The sequence below is a fragment of the Geotrypetes seraphini genome, chromosome 8 (assembly GCF_902459505.1).
Source record: "Geotrypetes seraphini chromosome 8, aGeoSer1.1, whole genome shotgun sequence".
Classification (NCBI taxonomy): Eukaryota; Metazoa; Chordata; class Amphibia; order Gymnophiona; family Dermophiidae; genus Geotrypetes; species Geotrypetes seraphini.
Window position 1 is genome coordinate 86,966,073 of NC_047091.1, and position 15,462 is coordinate 86,981,534.

Consider the following 15,462-nt stretch of genomic DNA (forward strand, 5'->3'; position numbering starts at 1 on the left):
AAGAATTATAGAACATAGGAGCTGTATTCTGAGAGAGATCATAACAGCACCCTTGGTCCAACACTGGAAGGATTTCTCACATACTATTGAAGAGCTACGTTTTCTGGTATTCAAAACCTATAAAAAAAGCTGGAGAGGTGGTGACATTGATAATGTCCTGTTATGCACAGAACAAAGGACCATCTTTGAACTTAACACAATTATACCTGCAGGTCTTAATGCAGAGATAGACTATCGTCCTTTTCTTTAATCTTAATGATTTATTGTTGCTCTCTGATTGTACAATAATATATTTTTTATGTTCCACTCTTTTAGATTTTATACATACATATTTTTATTTATTGTATTTTTAATTATTGCTATAATTTTTTTATTATACTCAATTTGTGCTATATATTATATAATTTTGATGTTATTTTATAACAATGTTGCTTCATAAGGCTGCTTATATCTCTTTAAATATACACAAACCCCCCCCTTTTTTTACTTTTTTAAAAAAAAATTTATTTTTTATATATTTTATATATATTGTTTCATATATTTGTGCAACTTTATAAATGAAATCTAATGTATCTGCCAAATCAATGCGCCCAATTCAGGTTATTTGGATGGTCTGGCTTTTTTTCCTCCTCTATTTTTTAACTTCACATACTAGCAAATCGACATGCCCACAATCAAGCCGATTGGCTAGTCCCGTTCTGACTTTTAGCTTTCTCTCATGCACATAAATTCATATTATTCATACTTTTTATGTAATAAGTTATACATATATATATGTTTTCTTATACATAAAATTTTTTTCGGTTTAAAGTATGCCCTAATTTTTCATATAATCGATCCGACGTTTTTCCAGCATTTATGACAGTTCTATGACCTCACTTTATGGCTCTATCCTGCTTATAGCTTGCTGTAACTTCACTTGAATATTAAGCCATCATCTTATATTTGAGTCAACAATTTTTCCTCCTTTTGGGGGGAAAATGGGGGTCTTGAATTATATTCGGATCGACATATTCGACTCTATACCATATGTGGGTTTAACCAATTGTCAGGCTTATTATTCATTTCAATGATCTATAAACAGATAACAGGTTATTATCAGGATATTTAAAGGAAGTGATTTCTAAGGATTGTATCATAGAAAGTAGTGGTGCCAAGAAAATATTGAATAGGGGTCATTATAGAATCTTGGGAAATCCCACAAGTTCTTGGGTAAGATGGGGATTGAAAATCATTTCATTGAACGATATTTAACCCATCACATAAGTCATACAATGTAATCTTATTTTAAAGCAGGTGAAAACCCATACTTATCCATCAAGACTTGGCCCTCTAATGTTTGTTCAAACTTCTTCCCCCCCCCCCATCCCAGCACCCCAATGTTAGTAAATCTCCAGATGATTCCAGGGTCTGTCAGGAATTGAAGAAGCCTGTGATACACAGGGAGCAGAACCAGGCTACAAAAAAATGCCAATATGCTGACGGTTAAAAAGATGGAGAAAGAGGCAGACAAGCAGAGAGAGACAGGAACATTCCATGCACGGTGAAAGAAAGCTCAGAGTAATGCAAACTGGAGCACTGTTCCGAGACACAGAGGATTTGCAGCTCCAGTCCTAGGCTAGTACCCCCTCAGCTCCTGGCCTGGAATCAGAATTTCTACATTAATAGGCAACCAAAATATCTCTGCAGAATTATTTATTTATTTAGATTTATATCCTGTCCTCCCCAGAGAGCTCAGAACAAGTTACAGGTTAACATTCACGGTGTTACAGTATTACCTTACATAGGGTTACGGTTAACGCTCATAGGGTTACACTAATAATACACAGGGTTACCGTTCAGCCAGTGCATAGTATCATGGCTTTACAATCAGGGTGCGCAGTGTGTGGAATCCATCCGATAGTATAATCTAACACAAATGTTCCATAGGAGTTGAACTGGCTTTGGAAAACATGACAGATGTGACTGATACATTTAGCTACCGTGACGTACAGTCTAACAGATATGTTAGGCAAAGAGGTAGGTTTTTATAGTTTTCCTGACGTTTATAAGGCCCTGTAGGGATCCAATGTGAGAAGGCAGATTATTCCAAAGGTTTGGTAGGAATTGGGAGTAAGATCTTTTTCAGGCAGTTTACTAGTTCAACTTTCTGTCCAAAATTCACCTCCTCTCCTTTCAGATTTTGGCTTAGATCATTACCCACAGATGGTGTCTCCTGCTCTCCCTTCCTCTCTCTACTGATAAGACTCAGAAGGGTGAGAAGAGTCTATAGGTGTAAGATGATACATTGAAAAGATAAGGGACCTCCAGAAGAATGAAGATGGACTGGAAAGGAGGCAGCTGGGGTTGGGATGACATGTGGTCAAGGGTGAGGAGACTGCGGAGGATTCAGAAGCACCTGGAGGGGTGAAAAAACACAGCAGGGGATGGGGATAAAGCAGTATCAATGCAATGAGAAGGCAGAGAGAGGGGACTAAGGGGCCAGGGGAAAAGAAAGCTAAGATGACTGACCAGACAGAAGTGGGCCCATGCACCTGCTATCACTTACAGAAAGGCAGCTACAGCTTTCTTACCTCTCAAAAAACAGACGGAAAGCAGTGAAGCCTAGAGCCACAGGCAGGCTGAGGAAGAGGTCACGAGGCTGGGGATACTGCACCCCCTCCGAATTCTGCAGATCTTCCCAGGTGATCCCTGGTGGGAGCCAATACTCATGACGCCACAGCCACGCATTGAGAGTTGCCTCCATCCTGCAGGGAAAAAGACCAATAAGTCACTGAAGGAACTGTGGCCCCTGGCCAACCTAAACTATTTATAAGGCGTTTTCTTTTGCAGTGACCTTGTGAACAATGAGCAAGAAATAAGTCAGGGGCATCATACACCTTGTGTTTACAGACCACCCTTCAAAATCATGGAGTCTGGTTGCACTTTACTGGTATCTCTCCATCTGGCTCTAATCAAAAAGCCATCAAACTTACTTTCTTCTTAATCCTTACAATTCAGCCTTCAACAGAAAGTCATCTTGCATTCCCTATCCTTCCTTCCACTCATTCAGCTCTTATCAGGGAATTCTCATAAATTGACTCTCTACTTATTTTCATCTGGCTCTCATCAGGGAGCCACTGTACACATCCAGTTTCTTCTCCCAGTTATCCTATACAATTCTTCTGCTTTCTCACCCCATGCAGCACTCATCAGGGAACCATCATTAACACCCTTTACAATTTTGTCCCTCCCTCTCCCAGCCAAGAGATGGAAAGGGGGTTAAGTGACCTGGTAACCTTTGCAAAGTGCAGGCATAGGTGGTTCTTGAACCAGGCTTTGCTGATTACACAGACCTAGTTACCAGGAGTCAGGACTCCATAGGGTCCTGAAGACATAGTGTGCCATTTCTGCTTCAGAATCAGCTGCTAACTCTTTTCCTGATGACAGCTGCCCTCCCAGTGCTCTCCATAGGACTAATAATCCATGCTCACAATTCATTATAGAGAGAAAGAGCTCAGGTTTCCAACGATCAGGCTCAGCTCTGGAACCAGAGATCCGATAGATCAGTGCTGCTGCCTTGTCGGAAACCAACCTATCTTCCCTAAACAATAAAACTGACACAGATTGATTAAGGAACACACGAGCCTGAATTTCATGTACAATGTCTGTGGGTAAAGTAGGGAGGGGAATATAAGGTAGGAAAAGAAGAGCAAGAAAAAAGACAGGAGGGTGAGAGAGGGAGAGATAAAAGGGGGAGAGAGAAGAGAGGATGGAGAGAAGTAAAGATAAGGAGAGAGGAAAGTGGGAATGGGGCAGGAGAGATGGAATGGAGCTAGATGGGGAAGAGAGAAAGATGAAATAGGGCCAGAGAGGAAAAGAAGACAAAGAAGTAAGATGCTGGAGAGAGGGAAAAGGGCTGGAGAAGAAGGATTTATGAAACAGGGCCAGAGAAAGGAAGAGAAGGAATGAAGAGGGAGGAAGGAGAGAGAGAGAATAAAGTGAAAGAAAGGGAATATGGCTAGATGGGGGCGAGGAGAGGGAGGAAGAGAGAATGAAGCAGGAGAGAGGAGGGAGGGAAACATGGAATGGGTTAGACAAGGAGAGAGGGAATGAGGTGAAAGGGGGGAGATGAAATGGGACCAAAGAGGAGAGAAGGGAAGAGAGGAAATGAAGCAGAAGAGTGGAGAAAGGGAGAGAAGAAATGGGTTAGACAGGGGATAACAGTTAATGTAGTTGGGTTTAAAAAGTGTTTGGACAAATTCTTAGAAGAAAAGTCCATAAACCATTATTAAGGTAGATTTGGGGAAAGCCACTGCTTATCCTTGGGATTAAGTAACATGGAATCTTGCCACTTTTTGAACTCTGCCAGATACTTGAAACATGGATTGGTCACTATTGGAAATGGGATTCTGGGCTAGATGGACCCTTGGTCTGATCTAGTAGGGCAACATATGTTTTTGTGAGAGGGAAAGAAGGAATGGGGAAGGAAATGGGAGACAGGAAAGGAGAAAATGGGGCAAGATGGGAGTGAGGGAGAGATGAAATTCACTCTGCAGCTCCTCCATATCTCTCCCCTCTTATCTCTCCCTATACTTAAGTTTCTCTTATCCGTATCCTTCTCCACTAATGTCAGCTACAAACTCTGGGCTAGATTTTCAAAAAATCGTGTAAAAATCTGACGGGCTACTTTTGCAGCCCTTATAGTAGTGATTTAAAAAAAGCAAGTCATGACATATTGTAATCATAAAACAGAAAATATAATTATTTTTTCTACCTTTTGTTGTCTGGTCATTTTATTATATAAATCATGTTGGTTTCAGACTCTGGTTTCAGTTTGTCTTCTGTTAACTTGCTCACCAGGTCTCCTGCCCATTTGATATTTTCTTCTTTATCCGTGCTCACCATCCATATTTCATCTCTGTACCTTTCCTTCCCATATCCAACATTTCTTTCTCACTGTCTACTATCTCTCTTCTCTCTCTCTTTTCCTACCTTGTGCTCTGGGTCAAACTTCTCTATTCCCCTCCATGCAGCATCTCTCCCTTTCTCCCCTCCATTATCACGTGCAACATCTCTCCCTGCCCTCTACCCTATGTCCAACATTTCTCATTCTCTCTTCTCCATACCATATAAAGGATTTCTCCCTCTCACCCTTTTCTACCTCTTTGTTGCATCTCCTTTCCTCTTCTCCAGCCCATGTCCAACAATTCTTCCTCTCTCCTCTCTTCCCCTCATGTGTAGCAGTTTTCCATCCCTCCCTCCCATCCCCCTGTGCAGTAGCTCCACACCTGACTGACACCCCCACCATAAGATATGACATTCCTTCGGGCCTACAACATCAGCAGCAGCAGCAGCGATGGCCAACTGTTAGAAGAAGCGCCAAATGGGCTGTCTGTGGCCTGCTCCACTAGGGCTTTTCTCTGCTGCATCATCGGTGAAGTTATCAGTGATGCGGCAGAAGGAAGGCCCCGGCGGCCAGGCCACAAGAAGCCTGCTCAGAGTTCTGCTTCCAATGGCTAGCCACCACCACCACCACTGCTTCTGCTTTAGAAGGCAGGCTCGGAGGTATGCGAGTTCTCTCCTTGTCAGCAGCCTTAACTCACTGCTCTGCCAGAAACATAGAAATAGATGGCAGATAAGGGCCACGGCCCATCTAGTTTGCCCACCCCATTGATCCTCCCCTACCTTTCTCTGTGAATAGATCCCATTTGGCCTTAAAATCAGGCACGCTGCTGGCCTCAATAACCTGAAGCGATCAACCACCCTTTCAGTGAAAAATAATTTCCTGGTGTCCCCGTGCAGTTTCATGCCCCTGATTTTCCACGAATGCCCCCTTGTTGCCGCGGGACCCTTGAAAAAGAAGATATCTTCTTCCACCTCGATGCGGCCCGTGAGATACTTGAATGTCTCGATCATGTCACCCCTCTCTCTGCGTTCCTCGAGTGAGTACAGCTGAAACTTATCCAGCCGTTCCTCGTACGGGAGATCCTTGAGTCCCGAGACCATCCGGGTGGCCATTCTCTGGACCGACTCCAGTCTCAGCACATCCTTACGATAATGCGGCCTCCAGAATTGCACACAGTATTCCAGGTGGGGCCTTACCATGGATCTATACAATGGCATAATGACTTCAGGCTTACGGCTGACGAAACTCCTGCGCATGCAGCCTATGATTTGCCTTGCCTTGGATGAAGCGTGCTCCACTTGATTGGCAGTCTTCATGTTCTAACTGACGATCACCCCTAAGTTTCGTTCTGCTTCAGTTCTTGTTAGGATCTCGCCATTAAGGGTGTAAGTCTTGCATGGATTTTGGCTGCCCAGGTGCATGACTTTGCATTTTTTGGCATTGAAGCTGAGTTGCCAGGACCTAGACCAGTGCTCCAGTAGGAGTAGGTCGTGCATCATGTTGTCGGACATTGAATTTATGTCTGTTGTGCTTTTGCCCACTACATTGCTTAGTTTGGCATCATCGGCGAATAATGTTATTTTACCTCGCAGCCCTTCTGCCAAGTCTCTTATAAAGATGTTGAATAGGATCAGGCCCAGGACCGAGCCCTGCGGCACTCCACTGATTACCTCCGTCATTTCGGAGGGGGTGCCATTCACCACTACCCTCTGAAGCCTACCTCCAAGCCAGTTCCCAACCCATTTCGTCAATGTGTCACCCAATCCTATAGAATTCATCTTGCTCAGCAACCTGCCGTATGGTACGCTATCGAATGCTTTACTGAAGTCCAGGTATATGATGTCCAGGGACTCCCCAAAATCCAGCTTCCTCGTCACCCAGTCAAAGAAGCTGATCAGGTTGGATTGGCAGGATCTCCCCTTAGTAAATCCATGTTGACGGGGATCCCGTAGATTCTCCTCGTTCAGGATCGTATCCAATTGGCGTTTGATTAGAGTTTCCATTAGTTTGCACACTATTGATGTGAGACTCACCGGTCTGTAGTTTGCTGTCTCCATCTTGGAGCCTTTCTTGTGGAGTGGAATGACGTTAGCCGTCTTCCAGTCCAACGGGACGTTACCCATACTAAAGGAGAGATTGAAGAGCGTGGATAGCGGTTCCGCCAAGACATCACACAACTCCCTGAGCACCCTGGGATGTAGGTTGTCAGGCCCCATTGCCTTGTTAACCTTAAGCTTTGACAGCTTGCAATAGACACCGCTGGGTGTAAACTCGAAATTACTAAATGGGTCATCTGCGTCAACCCTTGTCTGTAGCTGAGGGCCGAGTCCTGGCGCCTCGCGGGTGAAGACTGAGCAGAAGTATTCATTTAACAGTTGGGCTTTTTCCAAGTCCGCTTCTACATAGTCTGCGTCTGGTTTCCTAAGACGTACTATCCCGCCTCAGTTCTTATTTCTGTCACTGATATACCTGAAGTAGGATTTATCTCCTTTCTGGATGTTCTTCGATAGAGACTCCTCCATGCGGAATTTGGCCTCCCTAACTGCTGTTTTGACGGCTTTTGACTTGGCCAGATAGACTTTCCTAGAGTCCTGTTTCCCTGATTGTTTGTAAGAGATGAATGCTTTTTTCTTCTCCTTGATGAGGTCCGAAATCTCCGCAGAGAACCACTGTGGCTTATTGTTCCTTCGCCGTTTACTTACTGATTTAACATAGCGGTTTGTTGCTTCTTGTATGGTGGCTTTCAAAGTCGACCACATTTCTTCCACGTTATTGGTTTCTGCTTGGCTTTGTAGCGCCTGGTGAACGAAGTCTCCCATTTCTTTGAAGTTTGTGTCCTTGAATTTGAGGACCTTGGTCAGTGTGGTAGATTTAGTGAAACCTTTCCTGAGATTGAACCATACCATGTTGTGGTCACTGGAGGCCAATGTGTCGCCCACCGAGACCTCTGTGACACTTTCTCCATTGGTAAGTATCAGGTCCAGTATTGCCTGATCCCTTGTTGGTTCCAACACCAGTTGCCTGAGTCTTGCTCCCTTCATAGAGTTTAATAGCCTCCTGCTGCTGCCGGAAGCAGAGGAAAGCGTGTCCTAATCCACATCAGGCATGTTGAAGTCACCTAACAATACTGTGTCCCCACGCAAGGCGATATTCTCTATATCTTCGATTAATTCCATATCTAGGTCATCCTGTTGTCTTGGGGGTTTGTATATTACGCCAAGATACAGGCATTTGTCCTTCCCTCTGGCCAAATTTACCCAAAGGGATTCCCCAGTGTAGTGGACATCTGTGATTCTGGTGACCTTAATGTCATCTTTAGTGTCAGCCTTCCTCTCTACTGGTCCTGCCTACTTCTTGCTTCCGTGAAGGCAGGATCCGGCAAAGAGTAAAGCCTGATGCCAGCAGAGCAGCAAGTTCCCGGACCCTGACACTGATCCCAGGAGCACCCCTTCATGGTTTGCACCCGAGGTGGACTGCCCCCCTTGGTACACCACTGGGTAGGAGGACCTCTCCTCCTATTCCTAAGCACAATAGAGGCAAAAACTCTCCCTGGAAAATCCTATAATTCAAAGGGACCAGAATCCTCCTTTCATCCCTCAACACAGCATAAGACACTCTCCCTCATCCCAGAATTCAAAGGAAACAGAATGTTTCTTTCCACCCTGAAGTCAAAGGCTCTTTTATGCAGGAAGTATACACTGCACTGATAATTTATTTATTTAAAAATTTATAGCCCGCTGCATCCACAGTTCTGCACGGGTTACATAAAAACGCACATAATAAAATTGTAAGAAAAGATAAAACTAAAAGACATGGTTTACTAAAGGACACAGAATGTACTGACAACACCATGAAAATATGCTGATTTACCAAAGGACTATATACATTGTACACACTGCATTGATAATACTGAAAAGGAGCTGTTTGGTTAAAAAAAAAACCCAAAGAAGCACACATGGCACCAAAAAATCTTTAAAAAAAAAAAAAAAAATCAATAACACAGAAAAAAAAACAAATGTGTTGGCTTGCCAAAGATAATTACATTGAGTATAACATCAGTCTATCATTTTTCATTAATGACCATTTCTCATAAACTCATCACAATCCTCAGAGGGTTAAGAAATCCCTTTAGTTCATTTGAATGTATTCAATGAACCCATTCGTCATAGGATCAATAGTTTATGTATTTTTATGTGTTAATTTTTTTATATATTGAAATTTTTCTTATAGTGAATCTTTCTTATTATCTTAGTTACTTAGCTTAAATATTGGGAACGCTTCTACCGACATGCATATGTTTCAAGTCGATCTTTTCATCAGGGTTGAGGCTCCCGTAGTTGTTTCTCGTATTTGTTCAATAGCCTCTCCTCTCCATAGAATATCATAGTGAACAAACACGAGAAACAATTACGGGAGCCTCAACCCTGATGAAAAGATCGACTTGAAACATGTGCATGTCGGTAGAGGCGTTCCCAATATTTAAGCTAAGTAACTAAGATAATAAGAAAGATTCACTATAAGAAAAATTTCAATATATATAATAAATTAACACATACATAACATATAATAAATTAACATACATACATAAACTATTGATCCTAAGACAAATGGGTTTATTGAATACATTCAAATGAACTAAAGGGATTTCTTAACCCTCTGAGGATCGTGATGAGTTTATGAGAAATGGTCATTAATGAAAAATGATAGACTGATGTTATACTCAATGTAATTATAGTTGAAATCCAGTCTAAGAATAGCCTTGAATATTGATATTGGCTTGCCAAAGAAGCATAGACTGCAAGGCCAGCACTGCTGTGAGACTTTGGTGATAAATCTGGGCTTCTGGGAACCCCTTATGCCAACTGCACTTAAATTACATGACACTGGTAAGCAAATTCCAGCTGCAGGCACTGATACAACTGTGACAGCTGCTGGTCCCATTCCCAGTGCTGCTGCTTCTCACCAGAATTCAGCCATGCCCTCTGGTCTGTATACTCACATTGCAGTCTTTCATGGCATGCAAACAACTATTAGAAAAACCCCTTCCTTCAGGAGTCTAATTGCATCTCTCATGGAAGGAGGTGAAATAAATCCCACCCTACCATCTGCTTTCCTCTAACCAGTGAATAGCTAACTTGGCCTCACTGGAAGGTACTAGCATGGGAATGAGTGGCACTATTGGTGAGGAAGCTTATCCATTGCACAATGCTTAACACTGCCTCCAGGAGTCTTGTGAATTAGGATCAAAGCATCATGTTTAATCTTTTATGTTCTTAATTGATTGATTGGGTGCTGACTATCTTAAAGAAAAATTAGTTTCCCACCACCTGTCAATGACCCTGGCAATTTAGTGGAGCCTCAAGACTTGCCATCCTTTTGTTACAACAATACATCTAGCCAAAACTAAGGAAAAGGCTGTTTGGAGCATCTCCAGTTTAAGGAATTTGCTCCCCAAAGAAGAGGGAAGAGAAGGAATGTTGACTTTTAACTTACTCCTTTTTCAACTGTAGTTCAAAGCACATTACATTCAGGAACAACTGATATTTTCCTGTCTCCACATGGCTAAAGCAATAAAAGGTTTTGTGACTTGTCCAAGGTAGGGCTACCATAAAAAGGAGGAACAAGGCAAGAAGACCCCCAAATTCCACAGGAGAAGGAGCACTCCAAAGAAAAACAGACTGTGGAAAACACAATGTTCTTAACTTTCCTTTTATTTCTTCCAAACGTTTTCAAACAGAATAAAAACTTGTCCACATAGACATATAGAGATCTAACGGACCAGTGTTTTGGTTAACAAGCCTTCCTCAAGGGTCTGATCGTAAATGATGTATTGGAAAATTGTGGAGGTATATTTCCAAATCTCGAATACACAAAATGTGGAGAATTGAAATCAATAGCTAGGCACCAGAACACAGCACAACCCTAATGTCATAAGAAGCAACAGTGGATTTGAATCTGACTACCCTGATTCTTAGCCCATTGCTCTAAACACTACATTATGTACTTCTTAAGCACCACCTTTTGTTATAAGCTCAAAAAAGAGCTCTTCAATCAATGTTATGGTAAAAATTACACCAGATGGTTAATCTGATTTGTGTCATTTTTTGACCTACAGGATTTAATTCAGTCCCAATTACTGTTGTATCATTGTACCATTTTGATGTATCTTTTTTCTTAATTTTCTGTATTTATTATTTATTGTATATTTTTAGGGGTCAATAATTAGCCCATGGCTGGTATGACATTTTCAGCCATGAAATGAATTACTACTACTACTATTATTTCTAGAGTGCTACCATCCATACACAGCGCTGTACAGACTCAAAAGAGACAGTCCCTGCTCGAAAGAGCTTACAGTCTAAACCAGTGTCTCTCAAACTATGTGTCATGGCACAGTGGTATGCCCTGAAGACATTCTGGGTGTGCCATGAGAGATTCCAGAATTTTACTTTATTTTTCAAAATTCCCTTCTGTAATGCCAAGTTTGTTTGGTAGTCAGCACTTCATGTTATACAAAGAGTCACACGAGATAAGACTAAGTATGCTACTTTATTGGTTACATAAATTATAAAGCAGTGATATACTATGCACAGCTGATAGAGACACAAATTTGCAGAGCAAAACACAGATAATTCAGAACCACAGAGCAACAATATACAAAGCACAGATAACTCAGAATAACTTCACCATAGTCGATTGCAACAACACCGTTTCCTCACAACCGGGAATCTCCTTTTCAGGCAGTTGATAGAACCGGGTCACTCATAGGACTCTATTTACAGTGCGCTGATTGATTCTAAAGAAAAGTCCCAGGATGACCTCTTATATACTTTTTTTTTCACACTACCTCTTGTCCTGTCTCACACATTGTTCGTTTCTGCAGTAAACAACAGGTGTTTCTTTTAACTCCCGGCTGGAATGTTGATCGCTGTTCGGCCTCCATCTCTTATCACAGTATCCTGAGATCCACAGCTCCTTCACACACACATGCCAAATCCCACAAGCCTGCTTCTGGCAAATGGCTGCACACCTTCATAAGTATGCACTAGAACAGATGACATATATGTCCCATACACAAGTGTCTGTCAATATTATGAGCATCTGTGTGCGTAAGGATACAACCGCCCAGACAAGTATCATTCTTTGACATGCTTGGTTCTTTAAAACTAATGGCAAGTAATTTTATTTTTATTTTTTATGAAGTAGTTATCCTATATTAAGCAACAAAGCAATCAAGGCTTTGTTACCGTTTGGATTTTCTTATTGTTGTGAACTTATATTTTCAGTTCTGACAAAAATTAAATCGAAAAAAAGAATGACTGCAGAGGGTGGATAATGAAATGCATATTTGCTTATCTATTATCAAGCTGCATTTTGAGTTAATTTGCACTCAAAATGAGCACATCCATCGAATTGATTAACAATTCTATTCTATCTACTTTAGTTTCACCGTTGTTACAATTACCCATACATAGCTTAAAGAACTTTAAATAAATAACTCTCAAATTTAATTTTTTGTTGGTTTTGCAATTTTATAATTTCAATTATAATGTGCCTTGAAAAATGTTTGCTGTATTTATTGTGCCAGAGCTAAAAAGGTTTGAGAGACACTGGTCTAAACAGACAAGACAGCCAAACAGGATGCTAGGATGGGGGGATACAGTTAGGGAGGATAGTTAATCTGTTGGCTAGGATGGTGAGAGTTGGCAGTGGGGAGTAGTGTTACAAATTGAAGGCTATATCAAAAGGTGGGTTTTCAGTCTACTTTTAAACAAGGTAAGGGAAGAGGCATGACAAACGAATTCAGTTAGTTTATTCCAGGCATAAGGAGAGGCTAGATGAAAGGAATGAAGTCTGTAATTGGCAGTGGAGTTAGATAAAAGCAGCTTATCTGAGGAACAGAGTTCTTGGGAGGCTAAAAGGAGAAATAAGAGAGGAGAGATACTGAGGGGCTGTAGCAAGTAGGTTCAAGTTCAAGTTCATTAGGATTTTATATACCGCCTATCAAGGTTATCTAAGCGGTTTTTACAATCAGGTACTCAAGCATTTTTTTCTCTCTGTCCCGGTGGGCTCACAATCTATCTAACGTACCTGGGGCTATGGAGGAGGATTAAGTGACTTGCCCAGGGACACAAGGAGCAGCGCAGGGTTTGAACCCACAACCCCAGGGTGCTGAGGCTGTAGATCCAACCACTGTGCCACACACTCCTCCTAATAGGAGTTTGAACTGTAAGGAGGTGGATAGGGATCCAGTGAAGATTTGAGGAGAGGAGTAAGATGAGTTTAGCGAAATTGGCACAAAGTAAGTTGTGCAGCTGAGTTTTGCACCGCTTGCAGGGGGGAAAGGCAGTTCAGTGGGAGACTAGTTAGAAGTAAATTGCAGAATATATGGAGAAGAAATAATCTGAGATTATTAAATTTTCCTAAATCTCCGGTGATTTCTCCTTTGGAAATGATGAGGAAATATCTGAAGGAGATCTTGTTAATCCCGGAAGAAGGATTGCCACTAATAACAAGAGTCCAGAGTATTTCTACAGGTACTCAGAGACAAACAGCTTCAACTCCAACAGGAGAACTGGAGATACAAGAGAATAAATAAACCTGACAAATTTTCTGGAGAGCTCCTTGGAAGTAATAACAGAGAGAATTACCCTTATAGTGACATTTGCCCTGGAATTTGATAGGGGTTTAGTTTTTTGTTCTTACTTTCGGCACATGAAGGACTCTTTCCTTGGCTCAACAGTAAGAATTTTTCCTGATATGTCTAAAGAGACACAGAAGAAAAGAAAAGATTTCCTCCTTTACTGCCCAAGGGCTATTGCCTTGAGGGCGCCATTTATTTTAAAGTTTCCTATTAAATGCTGTGTTTCATTTCAAGGAAAAAATTTCTTATTCTATGAACCAAAGCAAAGAGGAGTTCAATGGCTACATCCGCAGTATAACGAACTGGCTTTCTGGGGGAGAGACCGTGCCTTCTAATCTGTCTAAATGAGATGTATAATTTACCCTATTACTTTTTATATACCTTGTTCTTGGATCTTATTTGTGGACTAAATAATTTAATTTTCTATATTTTCTTTAAATATGTATCAACCCGGACTAGTCATTGTGACTTAGGGTTTTAAATTCCAATCCTCTTGCAAGTTTATTTAGCTTGTTTGTTATATTAAAGTTTCAATAAAATAAGAAAGAAAGAAAGAAAAAAGAAGTAAATTGCAGTAGTCTAAGCGTGAAGTTATGAGAGTATAGACAAGGGTCCAGGTGGTGTGCTCAGAGAGGAAGGGGCAAATTTTGGCAATGTTGTAGAGATAAAAGTCACAGGCTTTAGTAGTCTGTTGGATGTGGGTAGAAAATGAGAGATTGGAATCAAAGGCAACTCCAAGGTTGCAAGCAGAGGAGACTAGAGTGATAATAGAATTATTTATAGAGATGAAGAATGGAGGGAAAGGAGTGGAGGGTTTTAGAGGATAGAGTTGCAGCTCAATGTTGGACAAGTTTAGTTTCAGATGGCGGTGAGACATCCAGGCAGCAATGTCAGCCAAACAGGCTGAGACTTTTTCTTGGACTTTAGGTGAAATTTTGGGTATAGAGAGGTATATCTGGGAGTCATCACATATAAGTGATACTGGAAGCCATGGGAGGAGGATGATCAGGGCACCGAGGAAAGTGGTACAGAGAGCGAAAAGAAGAGGTCCTAAGACAGAACCTTGGGGTATGCCAACTGCTAGCGGGATAGCAGCAGAGGAAGACCCACCCATGCATACACTAAAGGTGGGATTGGAGAGCTAGGAAGCAAACCAGGTGAGGATAGATTTGTGAAATCCAAGCAAGGACAGCATATAAGAACATAAGAAGTTGCCTCCGCTGAGGCAGACCAGAGGTCCATCTTGCCCAGCGGTCCACTCCCACGGCGGCCCATCAGGCCCACTGCCTGAGCAGTGGTCCCTGACTAGCTCTACAACCTATTTCTACTCTTATTCCTATAACTTACCTCTACTCCTATCCCTATAACCCATCTCTACACCTATCTGTACCCCTCAATCCCTTTTTCCTCTAGGAACCTATCCAAACCTTCTTTGGTACAGTGCTTGATTAATAGTATCAAAGGCAGCAGACAGGTCAAGAAGGATGAGGATCGAGTAAAGGCCCTTAGATCTGGCAAGGAACAGGTCACATGGATGGTTCCCAGCCCTGAATATCCAGGTATGTTGGCATACCTAGAAATGTGATATTCAAATTGGTGACTGGTGCATACAGTTAGGACAGCTGTTTTACTGTTCTAGCTTTATGCAGTTACTTAGGGCCAGATACACAAAACTCTAGCACTGTGTCGGAAAACACTGGTTTTCACAGCGATTCTCAAGTACAGTAGACTCTGTTAACCGGAAGTCAAGCAACCAGAGCTCTCAAGCAACCAGCAAAAAAAAAAAATCTAAGAAATACTGTAATACTTTAAATAAAAATGAAAATAAAATCAATTTCTGGCAAAAATTTAAGTGTCAACTTGGCACGCCATACCTGAGTACACCCATGCTTTGCCTACCACACGTCTGGTACTTTGTCTGGAACAGTTT

At 41.7% G+C, this 15,462-nt stretch overlaps 1 protein-coding gene across 1 annotated transcript in view; it reads right to left on the reverse strand.

The window, feature by feature from the left end:
• Positions 1 to 15,462, reverse strand: part of CERS4 (ceramide synthase 4) — a 205,400-nt gene that overhangs the window by 118,681 nt on the left and 71,257 nt on the right. The window contains exon 2 of the mRNA XM_033957298.1: positions 2,574 to 2,747. Within this exon, the coding sequence (XP_033813189.1) occupies positions 2,574 to 2,746 (173 nt within the window). The 5' untranslated portion in view covers position 2,747. The remainder of the gene's footprint in view (positions 1 to 2,573; positions 2,748 to 15,462) is intronic.